The sequence below is a fragment of the Ipomoea triloba genome, chromosome 13 (genome assembly GCF_003576645.1).
Source record: "Ipomoea triloba cultivar NCNSP0323 chromosome 13, ASM357664v1".
NCBI lineage: Eukaryota > Viridiplantae > Streptophyta > Magnoliopsida > Solanales > Convolvulaceae > Ipomoea > Ipomoea triloba.
In genome coordinates, this window is record NC_044928.1 from 8533805 (window position 1) to 8553615 (window position 19811).

General features: G+C 36.3%; 2 protein-coding genes across 2 annotated transcripts; both read left to right on the forward strand.

Annotated features, from left to right (window-relative positions):
- Window positions 1-4350: 4350 nt before the first annotated feature.
- LOC116001145 lies at window positions 4351-5395 on the forward strand. Its single transcript, XM_031241036.1, has 2 exons — window positions 4351-4571; window positions 4639-5395. The coding sequence occupies exons 1-2, from the start codon at window positions 4351-4353 to the stop codon at window positions 5393-5395; spliced, it is 978 nt and encodes a 325-aa protein (XP_031096896.1).
- A 3513-nt stretch (window positions 5396-8908) lies between these two features.
- LOC116001147 (uncharacterized mitochondrial protein AtMg00810-like) lies at window positions 8909-10009 on the forward strand. Its single transcript, XM_031241037.1, has one exon. It carries the CDS (start codon window positions 8909-8911, stop codon window positions 10007-10009), a length of 1101 nt encoding a protein of 366 aa, XP_031096897.1.
- The last annotated feature ends 9802 nt before the right edge of the window (window positions 10010-19811 follow it).

A 19811-nucleotide genomic window follows, 5' to 3' on the forward strand; every position in this document is an offset into this window, starting at 1 on the left:
CAACAAGTTGTGTCAATCCATGCATTCTCCGATGACTGAAAACTGGACTGATCTGAAGCGTGTGCTTCGCTATGTGAAGGGTACCTTACACTATGGTCTGCGTGTCTCCAAGTTTGATTCTTTGGTTGTTCATGCCTTTTCTGACTCTGACTGGGCTGGCTGTCCAGTGGACAGGAAGTCTACGAGTGGCTTTGCTATTTTTCTGGAGAGTAATCTTGTTTCGTGGGCCTGTCGGAAGCAGAAGATTGTGGCGCGGTCTTCTACAGAGGCTGAGTATAAGGGCCTTGCGGATGCCTCAGCTGAGTTGACCTGGTTAGTTTCTTTATTAGGTGAGCTTGGCATTCACCTGCCTTCCCCTCCACGACTTTGGTGTGACAATTTAGGCGCGACATATCTCTGCGCTAACCCAGTGTTTCATGCTCGGACCAAGCACGTGGAGATTGACTATCACTTCGTGAGGGACAAGGTGGCTTCTGGAGACTTGGCGGTTCAGTTCATCTCCACTAAGGATCAGCTAGCAGATATTTTTACAAAGGCTCTTACTTCGTCTCGTTTCTCGTTTTTGCGTGACAAACTCAATGTCGTTCCTTTACCGTCTTGAGTTTGCGGGGGCGTATTAGAGATTATTATTCGTAGTATTGTAGCAGTCCTAGACTTCTTGATTGTATAGGACTCTTGGGCTTATATCTTGTACTATCTTCTATTAATCTTAGAATTAATTCAATATACACAAGACACCTACATTCATCATTGATTTGTTCACATATTCTCATATTAAATCGCTTAGTAACAAATCTCTCAGTTTTAGTACATCATCAAACTATCTATACCAATAATATGAATCTCCAAGTCCAAACCATTAATTAAACATTGTAGAGTTTGATTGTATCAATTGAGGAGATTAACCATGACATGATCAATTATCTGTCTCACAATAGTCTTCATAAATTAGAAAAAGATCAACCTCAACTAGATGGTCGAGAAACCATGTGGATCTCCTCAACTACAGTTTGAATAATGTGGTTGATGATAAAAATGTTCATGATCTCAAGTAGTTAAGCATGGATAAAAGTTTACACATCCCATATAGGACTCCGCCATTGTTATCACCACCACCCCTTCCTAATATCCCATGTAATGTCGAAGAAGTAGTGGTGGCTATGAAGAGTTCTAATCAAATGATGAAAGTGTGTCAAAAAAGACTTATGCATCACTAGTTTCTCCTACTGAAGAAATCTACCTAACAGCAAACCCAACTTACAAAATTATTCAGGAGGGCACACTGCAAGATACAATAGACTTTGTTACTTAGCTACAAAATGAAAAGTTCTTATTTGTCCCTATATTGCAATGGTGTTGGTCCGGTCAAGCCTTTCACCTAATGTACAATCTAAGACATTTTAACCAAAAACTAGTTTTTTTTTTATTTATTTATGCGTGATGCGCAAAAACTAGGTGCCCAATATTAATATTTTATATTAAAATTTTAAATTTATTTAAATTTTAGATATTTAAATTATTGTAAATAATAATAATAATAATAATGTAAAACATTTTTATAAATTTTATATTTATATTTTAGAAATAACTAACATATAACTCCAATATATAATGTGTATATTATTATTATTATTATTGAAGAAGATAAAATATATGGTGGATGCATGTGCATGATAACAGTAGTGGAAAAGATAACGGAGGTTATAACGGTGGGGGTATGTTTGTCCAAAATATTGTAAAGTATAACTTTTATATCATAACGTATTAAAAAACTTAACAGAAAAAAGGGACATAAATGAAGGGTATAACCTTCATTCACACTTATTATGTTTTTAGATTATATTTATATTTTAAAAATAACTAACATATAACTCCAATATATAATGTGTATATTATTATTATTATTATTATTATTATTATTATTATTATTATTATTATTATTATTGAAGAAGAAGATATATAAAATATATGGTGGATGCATGTGCATGATAACAATAGTGGAAAAGATAACGGAGGTTAACGGTAGGGGTATGTTTGTCCAAAATATTGTAAAGTATAACTTTTATAACATAACGTATAAAAAAATTTAACAGAAAAAAGGGACATAAATGAAGGGTATAACCTTCATTCACAGTTATTATGTTTTTAGATTTGGGTTGAATATTTAGGTTGGGTAAAACTCAAGAGATGGGATGCTTATATTTTCACTGGACAAAGTGATTTTTGAAGATACATCATTGATTGGGCGCCAATCTTGTAGCAAAAACAATGCATATGACCTTATATATGTAATTAAGAGAATAATTAGCATTTATATTTCATTACTAATTAGGAGAATAATTAGTTATTCTATTATTATATTTGCTATAATTTAGGATCGAAGTGAGGTATTATATTTGCTATAGGCCCTGTTTGGTAAATGGCTGTTAGCTGATTGGGTTGGCTGTTTGGGTTAGAAGGTATGATTTGTTGATAACATTGGCTGATTGTATAAAGTTGTTTGATAAATGAGCTGTTAGCTTATAGCTGTTTGGTATAATTTCTTTTCTCAAAAAGCTAATTGAAAATGTTACTTTGAGTAGCCTTTTGAATTTTAGCATTTTGGAGTTACAAAAAACTTATTATTTACCAACTAATAGTGATCAAATAAGCCAAAATTGGCTGATAGGCTGATTATTTACCAAACAGGGCCATAATTTAGGAAGTGAGGTACTATATATAGTGCATTATATGTAATGGTAAAGGCATTCAAAAATCAATTGAAGAGTTTTTAATTTTCTTTTGTTATTTTATTTTCTTTAGAGTTACTGTAACTCAAATACAGATTAGAGCCAGAAACTTAGAGTTAATTCCAGCAAAGGTCCTTTGAGTATAGTGATTTTCAACATTTGGTCCTTGTCTTTTAATTTGGACAAATGTGATACTTGACTTTCAAAATCTTTCCACAACTAGTCCTTTCGTCATCTTACTGTTAGTTAGCCGTGAAGTTCATGGGTAAAACCGTCATTTCGTTGTCTGGGTTTCTTCTTGCTCTTTGTTCTCCATTTTGGTAGTTAATGATGCATGGACAGGAACACCAAAGTGGCAAAGCCTCTAAAACAATCGTTTAATCTCCATTCTCAACCCATAATAATAATAAATGAAAGTTCTACTTAGCAGCAATCATTGAATTAACAAACAAAACAAACTTAATCCAATAACATTAGGGTCTTTCATAATCTTCAATCACTTGCCGGACTTTATAAACATGTTGTAGTAGAAGCAGAGGATAGCATTCTCCATTCTCAACCCATATAAACAGATCTTCAATCCAGCTACAAATCCTTTCTCCCCAATTTCATTGGACAAATACTCTTCACCACCATTAAGAAGCTCATGTGCTTAAGGACGAAACCATGCGCTGAGATCAACGGCAGCGCCGTTCACAGCGGCGCATTTTAGAGACCTAATCAAGAGGGAAACCTCTTGTCTCCGCATGGATTGCATAGAGTTGATCTTGTGACTACTCAGAAGTTGCAAAGTGCACATCTTCCGAACGTTGCGCCAATGAGAACCATACTTTGATAAGATCAAGTTCCTCTGGCTGTACGCAATATACATGGAAGTCTCATGGTACGAACTATCGGTGGAAACATGATCGCAGGTCTTGAGCGCCAGTTCAACTATCTCTGGGGAAGAAACAATGATGATAGGGACCGAACTCCAACACATATACATAATAATACCATGTTTCTTGGCTATCTTATGAAGATCTTGGTGGAGAGTTTTGCCCAACAAATGAACATGTCCCAAAAGGGGAATACCCTTTGCGTCATGTCAACAGATAGCAGCAACGCAGCCACACCTGATCCTACACACCAAAACTGACTAGCTAACCACTTAGAAGATTCACTCATCTTGTAACTAATTCTGTTGTAACTTCTCTCCCCTTCCCGCTTCTTTCTTTTCATATAAGTTCTGTAAACTGTAAACATTGAAGCAGTGAAAATAGTTTTGTACATTCTTCTTCCTCATTCCTCTAGCCACAGCTTCCTTCTCTCTTTCTTCACATGGTATCAGAGCGAAGAAACAATAACGTGGCGTGCACCGGCAGCTAATATGGTTCGACAGTCCGCACCGTAGGTTGATGAAGCCGGCACCTCCAATCGGATTTCGAGGCCCGATCCCGTCCTAACTGGAGCCTTTGATCCTACCGATCGAACAAACCCCCTTCATCTTCACCCCAATGAAAGTCCAGCTCTGCAACTCGTTACTGTGCGTCTAGAAGGGAGGTCGAATTACCATCCCTGGGCGAGAGCCATGGAAATGGCGTTAAGATCCAAAAACAAATTAAGAATTGTAGATTGAACAATGGTGATTCCAAGCGAACTTGATCAAAAATACTACTATTGGGACCAGTGCAACACAATGGTCCTATCTTGGATTCTCAGAGCTGTTTCACCTACCATAGGACAGTGTGCTATGGATCAATACGGCAGAAGGTGTCTGGAAGGACTTGAAGAAGCGATTCAATCAACAAGACGTGCTTCGTATTGGAGAAATCCAGTCTCAGATTCACCAGACCAAGCAAGGTAACTCATCTATAAACGAGTATTTTACACAATTGAAACTGCTGTGGAATGAAATGCTTGTTTTAAGACCGATTCCTGGCTGTAAATGCTCCCCGAGCTGTGAGTGTGGAAATAAGCTATCTGAAATGGTCAAGGCACATTTTGAAAATGATATGCTGTCATCTTTTCTTATTGGCCTAAATGAAAACTATGTTCATGCTAAAAATCAAATCATGTTGATGAAACCTCTTCCTGATGTTGGAGAAGCTTTTTCTATGATCTCACAACAAGAGAGACAGATCAGTGTTGGATCTAATAGTCTGGGAGACATTACAGAGGCAAGTGCCTTTTTCACTAAGTCAGAAAATAACAATAGAAGATCCTTTCCCAACCAAAAACAAAGGCCTGTATGCAGTTATTGTGGATATACAGGGCATACCATTGAAAGATGCTATAAAAAGCATGGTTACCCCCCTGGTTGGAAGCCAAGAAATAGAAATTTGCCATCAGCTAACCAAGTTCAGACCTCTGTGCAAGAGACAGACAGTTTAGAAAATAGTTCTCCTGCTACTCATGAGGATTACAAGAGATTCTTGGAATTCATGCAGAAGGAGAGGGTCAGCAATACTCCCCTTGATACCACTCCTCATGTCAACACAATAGCAGCAAACTTTATCTCTAATGCTCAGATGGAAGGTAAAGCAGCTAACTCTAATGATTCCAAATCTTTGTGGATTCTTGATAGTGGTGCTACACATCATATTGTTTGTAGTATGCATTTATTACATGTTTCCAAGAAAGTGCAGGGAATACATGTAGATTTACCTAATGGACACCGGGCATAAGTGTCACATATTGGGACCATACATTTGTCTACTGATTTGGTGTTACAGAATGTGTTGTGTGTGCCCATATTCCACTATAATTTGATCTCACTAGGGGAACTCATAAAGGGGTCAGGCTGCAGCATACTATTCCATACTAATCAGTGTGTTATACAGGATCAACACCATGGGAGGATGATTGGTATGGCTGAGCTGAAGAATGGGTTGTACCAACTGGTTTTTCCCACTTTTACTCATTGTAAACCTACTGTCAATGTTTGTAGTGTATGGCATGCTAGGTTGGGTCATGCCTCTGAAGGCAAAATAAAGTTTCTTCATTCTTTAGATAATACAGTTTGTAATGACAAGCCTACTGTTTGTGAATGTTGTCACTTAGCTAAACAAAGAAGGCTTCCTTTTCAGCCTAGTTTCTCAATTTCAAATAGTTGTTTTGATCTCATACATGCTGATGTCTGGGGACCATATCATACTCCCACCATCTATGGTCATCAATACTTCTTGACCTTGGTGGATGATCATAGTAGAAGGACTTGGGCTTACCTCATGAAAAATAAAAATGAAGTCAAACAGCTTATACAAGGGTTTTGTGAGCAAGTCACCACTCAATTTGGGAAAAGGGTAAAATGTATAAGATCTGATAATGGAAAGGAGTTTCTATTGAAAGAATTCTATCAAAGTAAAGACATAATACATCAAACCTCTTGTGTATACACTCCTCAACAAAATAGCATTGTTGAGAGAAAGCATGGCCACATTCTATCTGTGGCAAGGGCTCTTAGGAGAAAGCATGGCCACATTCTATCTGTGGCAAGGGCTCTTAGGTTCCAAGCCAGCCTGCCTGAGAAGTTTTGGGGAGCTCTTAGGTTCCAAGCCAGCCTGCCTGAGAAGTTTTGGGGAGATTGCATCCTCCAAGCCAGCCTGCCTGAGAAGTTTTGGGGAGATTGCATCCTCCATGCAGTCTACATAATAAACAGACTCCCATCAGCAACCTTAAACAATCAAATCCCTTATCAAATCCTTTTTGATAAGCTGCCCAAGTATCAACATCTCAGAGTATTTGGTTGCCTGACTTTTGCTGTTATCCCTAGCTGTAAAAGAGACAAGTTTTCACCAAGAGCTAGGAAATGCATTTTTTTGGGGTTTGCTAATGGTGTGAAAGGATACAAGTTATTTGACATACAGACAGAGGAGATTCTAATATCCAGGGATGTTTCTTTTTATGAAGATAAGTTTCCTTTTCAGAATCAACAGGTTGCTCAACCTGCTGATCTAGTGCTGCCATCTGAGAATGTGACACATTTACACATTGATGAGCACATTCCCATGGTCTCTGAAGTTCAACCTATGGCACCAAGTCAGGTGGATATACCTACTGATACACAACCTTCAGTACCCCAGCCTAGACGATCAGCTAGGGTAAGGTCTACACCTACTTATCTTAATGATTACAATTGTCAGAGTGTTGCTGTCAAGAACACATCTCCACATGATATCTCCAAATTTATATCCTATGATAAGCTGTCACATGGGTACAAAGCCTTTGTTGTGAATGCCCTTACTGCTAGAGAACCTAAGAGCTACAATGAGGCCATCAAAGAGGAGTGTTGGAGGTAGGCCATGGAAGCTGAGATCAGTGCTTTGCAGGCCAACAATACATGGATCCTCACTGATCTTCCCTCCACCAAAGAGCCAATAGGCTGCAAATGGGTCTACAAAACTAAACTGAAAGCTGATGGCACTGTTGATAGGTACAAGGCTAGGCTAGTGGCAAAGGGGTACACTCAAACTCCTGGTTTGGACTATCTGAATACATTCAGTCCTGTTGCTAAGATAACAACAATCAGAATGGTGCTGGCAGTGGCTGCAATTAAAGGGTGGATTCTACACCAATTAGATGTGAATAATGCCTTCCTACATGGGGAATTGAATGAAGATGTCTACATGAGATTGCCACTAGGCTTCACCTCTCCCAAACCGGGTCAGGTATGCAAGTTAGTGAAGTCTTTATATGGTCTAAAACAGGCTAGCAGATAATGGAATATCAAACTAACTCATGAGTTGATAAGCATGGGTTTTAAACAAGCTGTTTCTGACTCTTCTCTATTCACTAGAGGCAATGGAAATGATTTTATAGCCTTGCTAGTTTATGTTGATGATGTGATACTTGCAAGTCCTAACCTAAGCCAAGTGCAGCAGATCAAAAGTCATTTAGACAAGGTTTTTCATATTAAGGACTTAGGTCCTTTAAAGTTCTTCCTGGGATTAGAAATTGGCAGAAATAGTAAAGGCATTTGTATGTCACAAAGAAAATACACCTTGGAGTTGTTGGAGGAAACAGGGTTCTTACAATGNTTCCAAGCCAGCCTGCCTGAGAAGTTTTGGGGAGATTGCATCCTCCATGCAGTCTACATAATAAACAGACTCCCATCAGCAACCTTAAACAATCAAATCCCTTATCAAATCCTTTTTGATAAGCTGCCCAAGTATCAACATCTCAGAGTATTTGGTTGCCTGACTTTTGCTGTTATCCCTAGCTGTAAAAGAGACAAGTTTTCACCAAGAGCTAGGAAATGCATTTTTTTGGGGTTTGCTAATGGTGTGAAAGGATACAAGTTATTTGACATACAGACAGAGGAGATTCTAATATCCAGGGATGTTTCTTTTTATGAAGATAAGTTTCCTTTTCAGAATCAACAGGTTGCTCAACCTGCTGATCTAGTGCTGCCATCTGAGAATGTGACACATTTACACATTGATGAGCACATTCCCATGGTCTCTGAAGTTCAACCTATGGCACCAAGTCAGGTGGATATACCTACTGATACACAACCTTCAGTACCCCAGCCTAGACGATCAGCTAGGGTAAGGTCTACACCTACTTATCTTAATGATTACAATTGTCAGAGTGTTGCTGTCAAGAACACATCTCCACATGATATCTCCAAATTTATATCCTATGATAAGCTGTCACATGGGTACAAAGCCTTTGTTGTGAATGCCCTTACTGCTAGAGAACCTAAGAGCTACAATGAGGCCATCAAAGAGGAGTGTTGGAGGTAGGCCATGGAAGCTGAGATCAGTGCTTTGCAGGCCAACAATACATGGATCCTCACTGATCTTCCCTCCACCAAAGAGCCAATAGGCTGCAAATGGGTCTACAAAACTAAACTGAAAGCTGATGGCACTGTTGATAGGTACAAGGCTAGGCTAGTGGCAAAGGGGTACACTCAAACTCCTGGTTTGGACTATCTGAATACATTCAGTCCTGTTGCTAAGATAACAACAATCAGAATGGTGCTGGCAGTGGCTGCAATTAAAGGGTGGATTCTACACCAATTAGATGTGAATAATGCCTTCCTACATGGGGAATTGAATGAAGATGTCTACATGAGATTGCCACTAGGCTTCACCTCTCCCAAACCGGGTCAGGTATGCAAGTTAGTGAAGTCTTTATATGGTCTAAAACAGGCTAGCAGATAATGGAATATCAAACTAACTCATGAGTTGATAAGCATGGGTTTTAAACAAGCTGTTTCTGACTCTTCTCTATTCACTAGAGGCAATGGAAATGATTTTATAGCCTTGCTAGTTTATGTTGATGATGTGATACTTGCAAGTCCTAACCTAAGCCAAGTGCAGCAGATCAAAAGTCATTTAGACAAGGTTTTTCATATTAAGGACTTAGGTCCTTTAAAGTTCTTCCTGGGATTAGAAATTGGCAGAAATAGTAAAGGCATTTGTATGTCACAAAGAAAATACACCTTGGAGTTGTTGGAGGAAACAGGGTTCTTACAATGCAAACCAGTAAAAACACCCATGGTTACATCTGTTAAGTTCAGTAGACACATTGGGAACAAGCTTGAAGATGCTACTCAGTACAGGAAGCTTTTGGGGAAATTATTATATTTGACCATCACAAGGCCAGACATTAGCTATGCTATTCAACAATTATCCCAGTTTCTTGATTGTCCTACTGATATACATTTACAAGCAGCTCACAGGGTATTGAGGTATCTCAAAGCAGCTCTGGGGCAGGGACTCTTCTTCTCAGCAGCTTCTTCCTTACAACTCAAAGGATTCACTAATTCTGACTGGGCTGCATGCCCAGACACCAGGAGGTCTATCACAGGCTTTTGTTTTTTCCTTGACACCACCTTGGTTTCTTGGAAATCAAAGAAGCAGGTCACCATCTCTAGGAGTTCCTCCGAGGTTGAGTATAGGGCCCTTGCTGCAACAGCTTGTGAATTGCAATGGCTAATCTACGTACTGCAAGATTTAGGGATAATTGTGAATTCTCCAGCTATACTGTATTGCGACAGCAAATTAGCTATTGCTATTGCTGAGAATCCCGTCTTTCATGAGAGGACGAAGCATATCGAAATCGACTGTCACCTTGTCAGGGAGAAGCTGCAACAACAAGTGCTAAAGCTACTGCATGTTGATACTTCAAACCAGTTAGCTGATGTGTTCACCAAGCCTCATGCTCCAACCACTCTACATAACTTCATTTCCAAGCTGGGTTTACATAATATGTACACTCCAGCTTGCGGGGGGGGGGGGGTGTCAACAGATAGCAGCAGCGCAGCCACACCTGATCCTACACACCAAAACTGACTAGCTAACCACTTAGAAGATTCACTCATCTTGTAACTAATTCTGTTGTAACTTCTCTCCCCTTCCCGCTTCTTTCTTTTCATATAAGTTCTGTAAACTGTAAACATTGAAGCAGTGAAAATAGTTTTGTACATTCTTCTTCCTCATTCCTCTAGCCACAGCTTCCTTCTCTCTTTCTTCACACGTCAGGAGGGAGTTTTTTCTTGATGTTCAGCAACTCATGGAAAAGATAGACAGATCGAGATGGCAACTACTACGATTGTCCATACCAAAGAAGCCATTGCTGTAGTGATATGAATGAAGCTTTTTCAGTTTACAGAATTTGTGTTCTACATATGACTATGGAGAACGAGGAGGAAGAAGAAACTCAACCAACAAAAAGACGATTTTACCCCTGAACTTCACAGCTAACTAACACTACGATGACGGAAGGACTAATGATGGAAAGATTTTGATAGTCAAGTGTCACATTTGTCTAAATTAAAAGACGAGAACTAAATGTGGAAAATCACTATACTCAGAGGACATTTGCTGGAATTAACTCCAGAAACTTACTCAAAAGGTTTTTTTCATTTCGTACAGTACTTAGCACTAGTTTGGTTAATGATATGACTTGGGGCCTGAAAATGGTATTGTCACGTACGGTCCTTTGTCTTTTATTCCATCTCTTGCTTGCCGACTAGCATTGTTCACATGTCTTCTCATTGTATTTTGATCATGCACTTCCGAATAGTAACGAAGCCAAAAATATTATCAATAACAATTTTAAGTAATTAAAAATGAGATTAAAATATCCTCAAAAAAGAAAAAAAAAAGAGATTAAAATATTCATGACAAAATATAAAATACCATTATTTAGTTAAAATTATTTAAATACATAATACAATTTTATAAAAAAAAAAATACAACATTCATGACAAACTAGCTACTAGATAATACTAACCTAAATTCTTATATATTTTTAAATCACAGTAAAATTGTCTCCTTCTACTCATGGTTGGGGTTGCGTTTCCATGAGCTTCCTCCCATGACCATTGTGGACAAAGTTCATGCTGATCGGGGTGGGATTTCTTCATGGCGCCACAGGGATGTTAGAGAATCCTTGTTTTTCGAGGTTTTCCACTTATTATCAGGAACAATTCCTTTCAAGTTGATCACACAAACAAACTGTTACTTGGTAACCACAATATTACAAAACTTACTATCAATCTCCCAATTACAAAGAAAATAAAATGCATGCATGGTAACTGTTCATTTAAATGTTTAATTAATCATTTCAACAATTAAATCGCAAAAAAAAAAAAAATTAATAATAATAAACATCGTAATCATCCTTTTAAATGTTCAATTAGTCATTTCATGAGTAATTAAATTGCAAAGAAAATATATACTATTGACAATTCACAAAGTCACAAGTCACAAACAAAAAAAAATTGTGTATAACCCCCTTTGCCTCCACCACTTCTTTTGAAGATTCTCTGCAAATATTGGTAAAAAATGGTGAGATTTCCAACAGTGAAGCTAGATTACAACCACCTGAGTTGTTAAATCCATTGGCCTCTATAATGTGTTTTAACTGAAATGAATCGAACTAGCCTCTTCATTGCCTTTATTATTTTTTACGTTTGAGTCAGTATATATGTTCAAAACTCAAACATCAGCTCTAGACATGATTATTTATTTAGTTAAGACTAATTATGTTCATGTTCATGTCACATATGATTCATCCTCAAATTAAAGCTTATTATTTTTAAAAAATATATTAAAGCTTAAATTTAAAACATATCAAGCACTATTTCATACTGAGGGTGTAATTGAATAGAAGAGACCCATTCATATTTAATCAAAACTTAAAGGTTCAATCATTGACTTTGAATATGGAGCAGTATTAAATCTATTGGCCAACTATCTACCATTAAAAGATTAGTCTGTATTTGACAATGGAAACCTTGGAGTACCCCTTGGATGCCTTAAACATCGTTGTTAGGTCAAGATTAGAAGTGATGTTTCCTAGTGGAATCTTTTCGGCCATGCAAATAATCAAAGAAATGTGTGAAAATCAAAGGAGAAAACAAATGTAGGCATTGGACCACACGGTTTGTCCTCAAATAATGTGGCCCGACAGGCAGCATAAAAATGGACTGGCTAATGCATGGGGGCCTAAGACGAAATCCAAAAGATCTAATTGGGGAAGTCCGATCGAAAGAGGCTCCATCTTCAAGTTGTAGACATAGGTATGGTAATTGGTAAGGGACGAGGAAAATTATACATACCTATGTCTACCGGAAAATTATTGGGTGGACCATAAATATAAAGTTCATTTTTATTATGCTAAAAGTACATTATTTTTATATTGAAGATACATTATTTGATAGTATATACAAAATAATGTACTTTCAGTACTTAAATAATGCATTATAAAATAATGTACTTTATACAAAAATAATGTACTTTTAGTATATTAAAAATGTACTTTTTTTTTGTCCACACAGCTATGTGGATCATGGTCAATGCAATAATGATTGATGTCTACCTTGCACAATCATTATTGCGTAGATCGTGGCCCACACAATACTGTGTCAATCGTTATATCGTGGACCAGGTCCACACTCCACAGTGCACTGTGGACCCTGGTCCGAAACGATGTCGTTTCGATGTTAGTGGACGCGAACACGAATGACTCCAGGGAATTCATTATCTATAATACACATAACGTCTGCCTAGAATACACTGAACGTTTGCCCAGAATTCACAGAATATTGACACAAAATACACAGAATTCATCCTCCTAACATTCGAACGCACAAACACATCACAACATGTGTTAATAACATCAATACACAGAATATTGACACAAAATACATAGAACTCATCGTACTAAACATTCGAATGCACAAACACATCACAACATGTGTTACTAACATGAATACACAGAACGGTTGCCTAGAATACACAGAATGATTGCCTAGAATACACAGAACGATTACCTAGAATATACATAACTCATCTCCTAACATTTTGGTACGTGGTGCATGATGCATTGTGCGCCGTGGTCCACGATATAAATTGCCATAGTGTGTGGATCACAGTCCAAAAACACATAAAATACATTATTCTAACTCATAAAATACATCATTCTAACATATAAAGTACATTATTCGAACTCATAAAATAATTATTTTAACTCAAAAAGTACATTATCTTACCCAGAAATTCATTATTCTAACACCTAAAGTACATTATACATTATTCAAACCCATAAAATACATTATGTTAACACATAAAATACATTATTATAACTCATAAAATATTTTATCTTACCCTAGAAATTTAATTATTTTAACAAATAAAAAGTACATTATTCTAACAAAAAATATATTATTCTAACTCATGAAATATATTATTTTAGGTCAAAATGTTTATTATTCTAACACGTGCGCGAAGCAAAAAATTTCCTTTTTTTTTTTTACATCAAAACAACATCATTCTGAACCGTGGTTCACATTGCTGTGTAGACCGTAAATTACCCTACCTTGCATTGTGAGCTGTTCAAAAATAATCTTAAGATTATGTACCTACAATTGACACATTTTATACTAATAAACAAATCGGATGCACATCACATGATAATTACAAACACGTAAAATGATAACTACAGACATATAAACTGTTAATTGCAGGTGCAAAATATGTTAACTACAGACACATAATTTTTAAATCAGAGTTCGAAACGAAATATGAACCGTAGTCAATATGATATAACAATCGAAAGGACAAGACACCCCAATTTCAACCTGTCCCGCTTTTTATTTGAAAGTTGATTCTTTCAATCTTATTCTGTCAAATCAAATGGAGCAAGTACATGCACAATTATTTTTGAGTAATGCTACATGTAATTTTACATTCTACACTATTTTAAACTTCTTGCTTACATTCTACTCCATTTTAAACTTCCTGCTTATATGTCATTCTTTGATTCATTCAAAATCATATGGGTCACAATTTTTATTAGTTTATTTTCATCTTCCTCCAATAAAATAAAGATACGTGACAAGAGCTTTACTCCCTTGAAGTACATATATCATTTTTTTTTTTTTTTTGTTAATGAATATTGGTTGACACGATCCACTCCCTTGTAAGTTGTAACCACTACGATCTACTGACTACTATCTATGAGGTAACACGGTAGAAGAAGCATAGATTTACACTATACATGCGTACCCTCCTAGTCTTTGTTACAGAGTGTTTTTTCCTTTTATATCTAATTGAAGTGGCATGTTCTAATTGATTTAAAAAAATGTGAAGGATGAGTTTTTATACTTTAATTTTGCTTTCCTTTTTTGAAACAAATTAAGATATATAATGAGAGTTTTATTCTTATAGTATACACTCATCATCTTCCGGAGCAAATATGTGTGTGTGTGCACGTGATGGACTCTCACACATTCCTAGAATAAGCCCATTGTTGGGGATAAACTTCCTGGTCGAATAGGCTACTGTTTGGCCCATGCACAATGGGCTTTCAAGTTGGGCTCATTTCTTGAAAGAACCTATTAAGATTTTTTTCTAGTATTGAAGTCTGGAAGGACAATTTATGAGTAACTAATGCATATAAATAATTTGAACATTAAAATTAGCAAACAAAAGTCAAAGGCCTTGTGATTAAGTGGCATAGTTGTGGCCCTTTTATGTGAGAGGTCATAAGTTTGATCCCTAGTGAAGGTGTTTACTTGTTGTACCACATTGTAACAGACTTAATCATATTAAAAAAAAAATAATATTTTTCTTCTTTTAATGTGTTAAGCAACCAGATGACACTATGACAGATGTGCTTTTTTCATTTTCTACAACTAATTGTTAGGGTTTTAAATGACTCTCTTGTAGTTGCATTAGTAGTATGCTCACCAACTACTCACAACTAAGTAATTAATTTGAAATTATATTAGAAAGTATAGAGATGACGAATATATTGTTTTAGAAAAATATTGGATAAGGTTGTGTAACTATTAAACAAGATTTCGAGTTTAGATATTTTAGATAAAGCAGCATGAATTTTGAAAATGTTTTTAAATAAGGTTTAATTAATATTAATTAATTGAAAAGGAGCGCACAAATCAAATTAAATGAAAATAGAGATAAAAGCGACAAAATGTTAACTTAACTGAGACCATAAGGTTCAATGACCGAAAGGCGGAAGGGCCTACCTTAGCTAGAAAGTAAATGGACACAGAATGTTAACTTAATTGAGAAGTTAATTTCTAAGAGGTCAAGGATTGACTATGGAAAGTCAAGATTGAGAGCTTGGTGAGGAAAGTTTCGACAAGTTAACTATGAAAAGTCACTGGTAAACCTTTTCGCATATATCGTTTGGACATTCTCTAAACAAACAGTCGTCATGATCAAATTCTTGAAAAGAAATTAAAATATATCTTACTAAGGAAAATGAGTCCTAGATACACATCCCAAGGAAGAATTCTCAAATAAGTTCAAACTTTTTTGCCCAACTCAGAAAGTAAGTTCAAACACAAAAAGTAGACAAACGATTGTAATATCTAAAAAAAAAAAAAAAAAAAAAAAAAAAAAAAAAAAAAAAAAAAAAACCTACCTATCCTCCATGGTTATTACAAAAGGGTTAATAGACATTTGAAATTTTTTTCCTCCAATGGACAAATTCTTGAACATGTCTATAAATACCTCTATTCAAGTAAGAATGAGGTGCTAGTTATTTGTATATTGCTAAGAGCAAAAAGCATCCAAGTTTGAAAACTCTAACCAATGAAAGAGAGAGATCAAAAAGCTTAAAAGATTCAAGATCAAGAAGAGAAGACTACGACATTCTTCAAGTAGCATCTAAAGCCGAGTCAACTAGTTGAAGATAGTGAACATTCTTTGTGTTCATCCCAAACATTTCTACTTGTGTGAAGTAGAAAAAGGTGGAGTAACAAGTGGGATACGTGTGAAAAACGTAAGAGCTTAAGGTCGACTTTATGCTCAAGGGTTAATTAGTTCTTGTGTATTGTGCTAGACTAGAGTGATAATGCAATCCTCCTTGGAAAAGGAAGTGAGTTTGCACAACTATATATACAATACCTTTAATTTTTAGAGAAAGTTTGAATTGTATAACATAGAGACTCTCTCTCGCACACATGGGGGTGCAAATCAAATTCCAGAATGAGCTTGAAAAAAGCATAACTCGTGTGCGCCTGCACCTGCGGGCGTGAATGTCATTCAAAAAATTGGCAAGCCTTGAGAGCTAAATTATGCCAGTTTTTCGAAAAAGACATGACTTATGTGCCGTGGCACCTTACGAAAAGTTGACCTATTGGAGATTTCCGAAAAAGTTAAGATTTAACCTTTTGGAAATCTACAAAAGGTGGGGGTATTGTGAGTTTTCAAATTAATTATGAAAGGTCAGTAATGTTAATTTACTTTTCAGACCGTACGATTTCTCGGTCACTTAGGTGTTTTAAAACATGTTATTAATTGTCAGTACGAATTAATTGTACTTAATTTCGTAATCGAAGATATTATTTTTATAATATGTGTAACCATTTCAAGTGTTTTAATTAATTTGGTTATTTAATCAAGGTTATTGTGCCATTGAATGCTAAGATTTTTATAATCTCCTATATTGACGAATTTGGGTTTTTTTGTGTAAGGGTCAAAGAATAGATGTGAGTGGATGGATGATAGTGGTACGAATAGATATTTCCGGATTGTTGTCTCTAAGGATGACAAATTGGGCGTGTTGATGTGTGAGTGAAGTAGGGAATCAATCCAAGCTTGCAAACATGAGATTCAAAGAAAAGCATCATTGCACAAGAGTCACAAGAGTAAAGAGAACAAAGTATTCACAATTGAAGATACAAATTGGAAAGAAAGGGAGTTGAATTGCTCATCAATCATTGCAATTATGCTTCTAGTGCTCTTAGGTAGGATTTGTGCTAGTGATTATTGGACTTCTAGCAAGGCTTACCACAATGTCGTCACCATTTCGGTCTTAACAGTCTATCATAGCTCAAGGAAGCACCCAAGTGACAACCTATCCCTATGTGTCATTTTATCAAACACTTTACTACGCCTTATCCCGAACTACGTCCTCTTGGATCAAAGGCGGGGAAAGCAAGTTAAAAAGAGTCTACCTTGCCCTAGAAATATCATGCCTAGGGAGGAGGTACCTAAATCATCTCTAGAGTTGGGCCCTAACTCACAAGACACCATTAAAGACTTCCACTTCCAACAAGCAATAAGCACGTACAAATCACAAATCCTAATTAGCAATTGAATTCACACTATCTTTTGCAATGGTTTCACAATTCAATCCCTAAAGAATGTCTAGCCACTCATGCTAGCAAATAAAACACAAGATCAATTGAAAGAAAACATGAACTTGAAATTGGAAATTGAAAGATTACCACAATTCAATCCTCAATTGAGTTCAATCTACAAAACGAAAATCCAAGGCTCCAAGGAATCAAGAGAGTTTTCAATTCTCCTTTAAACCTAGATGCTTCTTCAAATTGAGAGTATCCTTAAGTAGCTAGAGAGATACAAGTGAATTAAAATGATACAACTAAAGTCCTCTCCCTAAATCCTACTAAATATATCCTATTGATACTAAGAATTCTCGAGTTTCTTCAAGATCTTCGCGCCTAACCCTCGTCACGACCTTGACCATGCCATTTAATGCACCCAAGATCCCGACCACGATCGTGACCAGGGTTCTGTAGACTTCTGCATTTGCACTCTTCTTTTTCTCCTTCAAATCCATGCCCAAATGCCTTCCTTTTAGCTCAAAAGTTCTTGAAAACACCAAAGTGTACACGTGATAGGGCTTTGCCACATATTAGCACATTTCAAAGCATTTTAGTCATAAATCAACCACAGAGGACTCCACATAAGCATAAAACAACCCTAAAATGACCCTTAAAAGTAAGCATCTTTGACACTTATCAGTTATCATATATTAACCTGTGTTTGGGTAGATTTTAGAAGTTATGAAAATTTCTTTTTTTTTCTCTCCTAAGCTATCTTTCTCTCTCGATAAAAAATATGCTCATTCATTCTAAAAAGCTTGTGTTCAAGATGTTTGTTCTAGTTCGCCGAAGGTACTATAGTTTGAGTGCCCGAACTTAATATATCCATTTTATCGTGGGAGACTGACGCTACAACGCTTCTAGCATCCCTGGGTGGTAGTGAATTGGTTTTATGGACGTACATTGTGGTTACACACGACTTAAATTTCTTTTCGGATCTTTGATTTTTTGGATTATTCTTCTAAAAATTATAAATCCGTTTTTCGTTATTATATATATTTATATATATATAATTGAAAATCTACTTATTTGACCAACACCTTAGTATATTAAAAATGAAAGATTTTTGTCAATGGTTTACCTTACAATGTAGATTATTTTTCACGGTATAATGATTGGATTGAAGAGTGTAAAGAAAACACTGAGTGGAGTGGGGTATTGAATGGAGAGTGGTAAAGGAGGAAGCACTTGGACTTATCTAAGGGAGAAAATAGATTGCTAATGGTGGAAATTCTTGATGTGTCAAGAGGGCTGTGACTCTATGAGTTGTTAAAATTAAGAGTGTGTTTACTAAAAACGTGTTTGTTTAGTGGTGAATTGGGATGGTATATGAGGTTAAAACGAAGAGATAAACTCTCAAGAGTGTCGATCTCGAAGGAAGCAAGTCAGAAGATTACTTAGCGTTTATTCGAAAGGATGCATAGTGATTCACAAGAGGATGTCATTGTGCACAAATGAAAATCAATTGGTGTAGAGAATTCTAGCAACTAAAGTGAACAAGTAATGAAACAATCAAGTGAAAGAAACAAGAGAACGAATCATGCTTGGTTGTGATGCCTCATCGTGTGTCTAAAGCAAGTGAACATTGATTCACCTAAATTGGTTATTCAAGGGTGCTTGTTCTCAAATCCTTTCCACAAGTAGTGTACTAGGGCTCTCTAACTTAGGAATGCTTATTAGGCAACCAAAAACATTAGAGGCATTTCATCGAACACTTAGGCTTCAACACCTTCCTACTAATCTAGACTAAGATCTACATAGGAATTCAAGATTGTAAGGAGCTAGCCTCAACACTAATCACTAACATGCTTAGCTCAAGGCTTTAATCTTCCAAGAGATTGGCCAAAAACTCTTAGAATCTAAACAACAGTGCAATCAAGAAACAAGAACAAGAATTTCAATTATAGCAATCAATTTCCACATTTGAGAATGAAAGATCAACACTAGGCATCACAACTTTGCACAATTCAATCCCTCAAGATAAATTAGCTACTCATCTTATGAATTGAAATCACAAAACCTAATTGCATGTAAGGAATGTAAATTGCAATCAAAATTGAAATATAAACTAGATTAGAAATGAAGATTACCTAGGAGAATCTAATTACAAACTTCAATGTAGAATTGTTCCTCCAAACTTGAATCAATTGATCACCACCGGGATGCAGAAGACGGGTTTGCAATGACCTTATGGGTGTCTGTACAGAGCGAGTTGTCTGGCTTGATGCTTAGTTCCTTTGTGTCTTGTCTGGGTTCCCACCCCCCCTAATTTCCAAAAAAAAAAAAAAAAAAAACTTGAATCAATTGATGAAAATCTTCTAAGAATTCCTTTCTCTCTCTACAATGCTTTCCAAAATAGAAATGCTAATCTAAAAATTTTAATCTGGAAAATAATGGATTCCCTGAAAATTTATTAACTAAGCCTTTAAATAGCCTTCCGAAAATTGTCCCAAGCATTAATTGCTCCGCACTTCCAGTCCACGCGG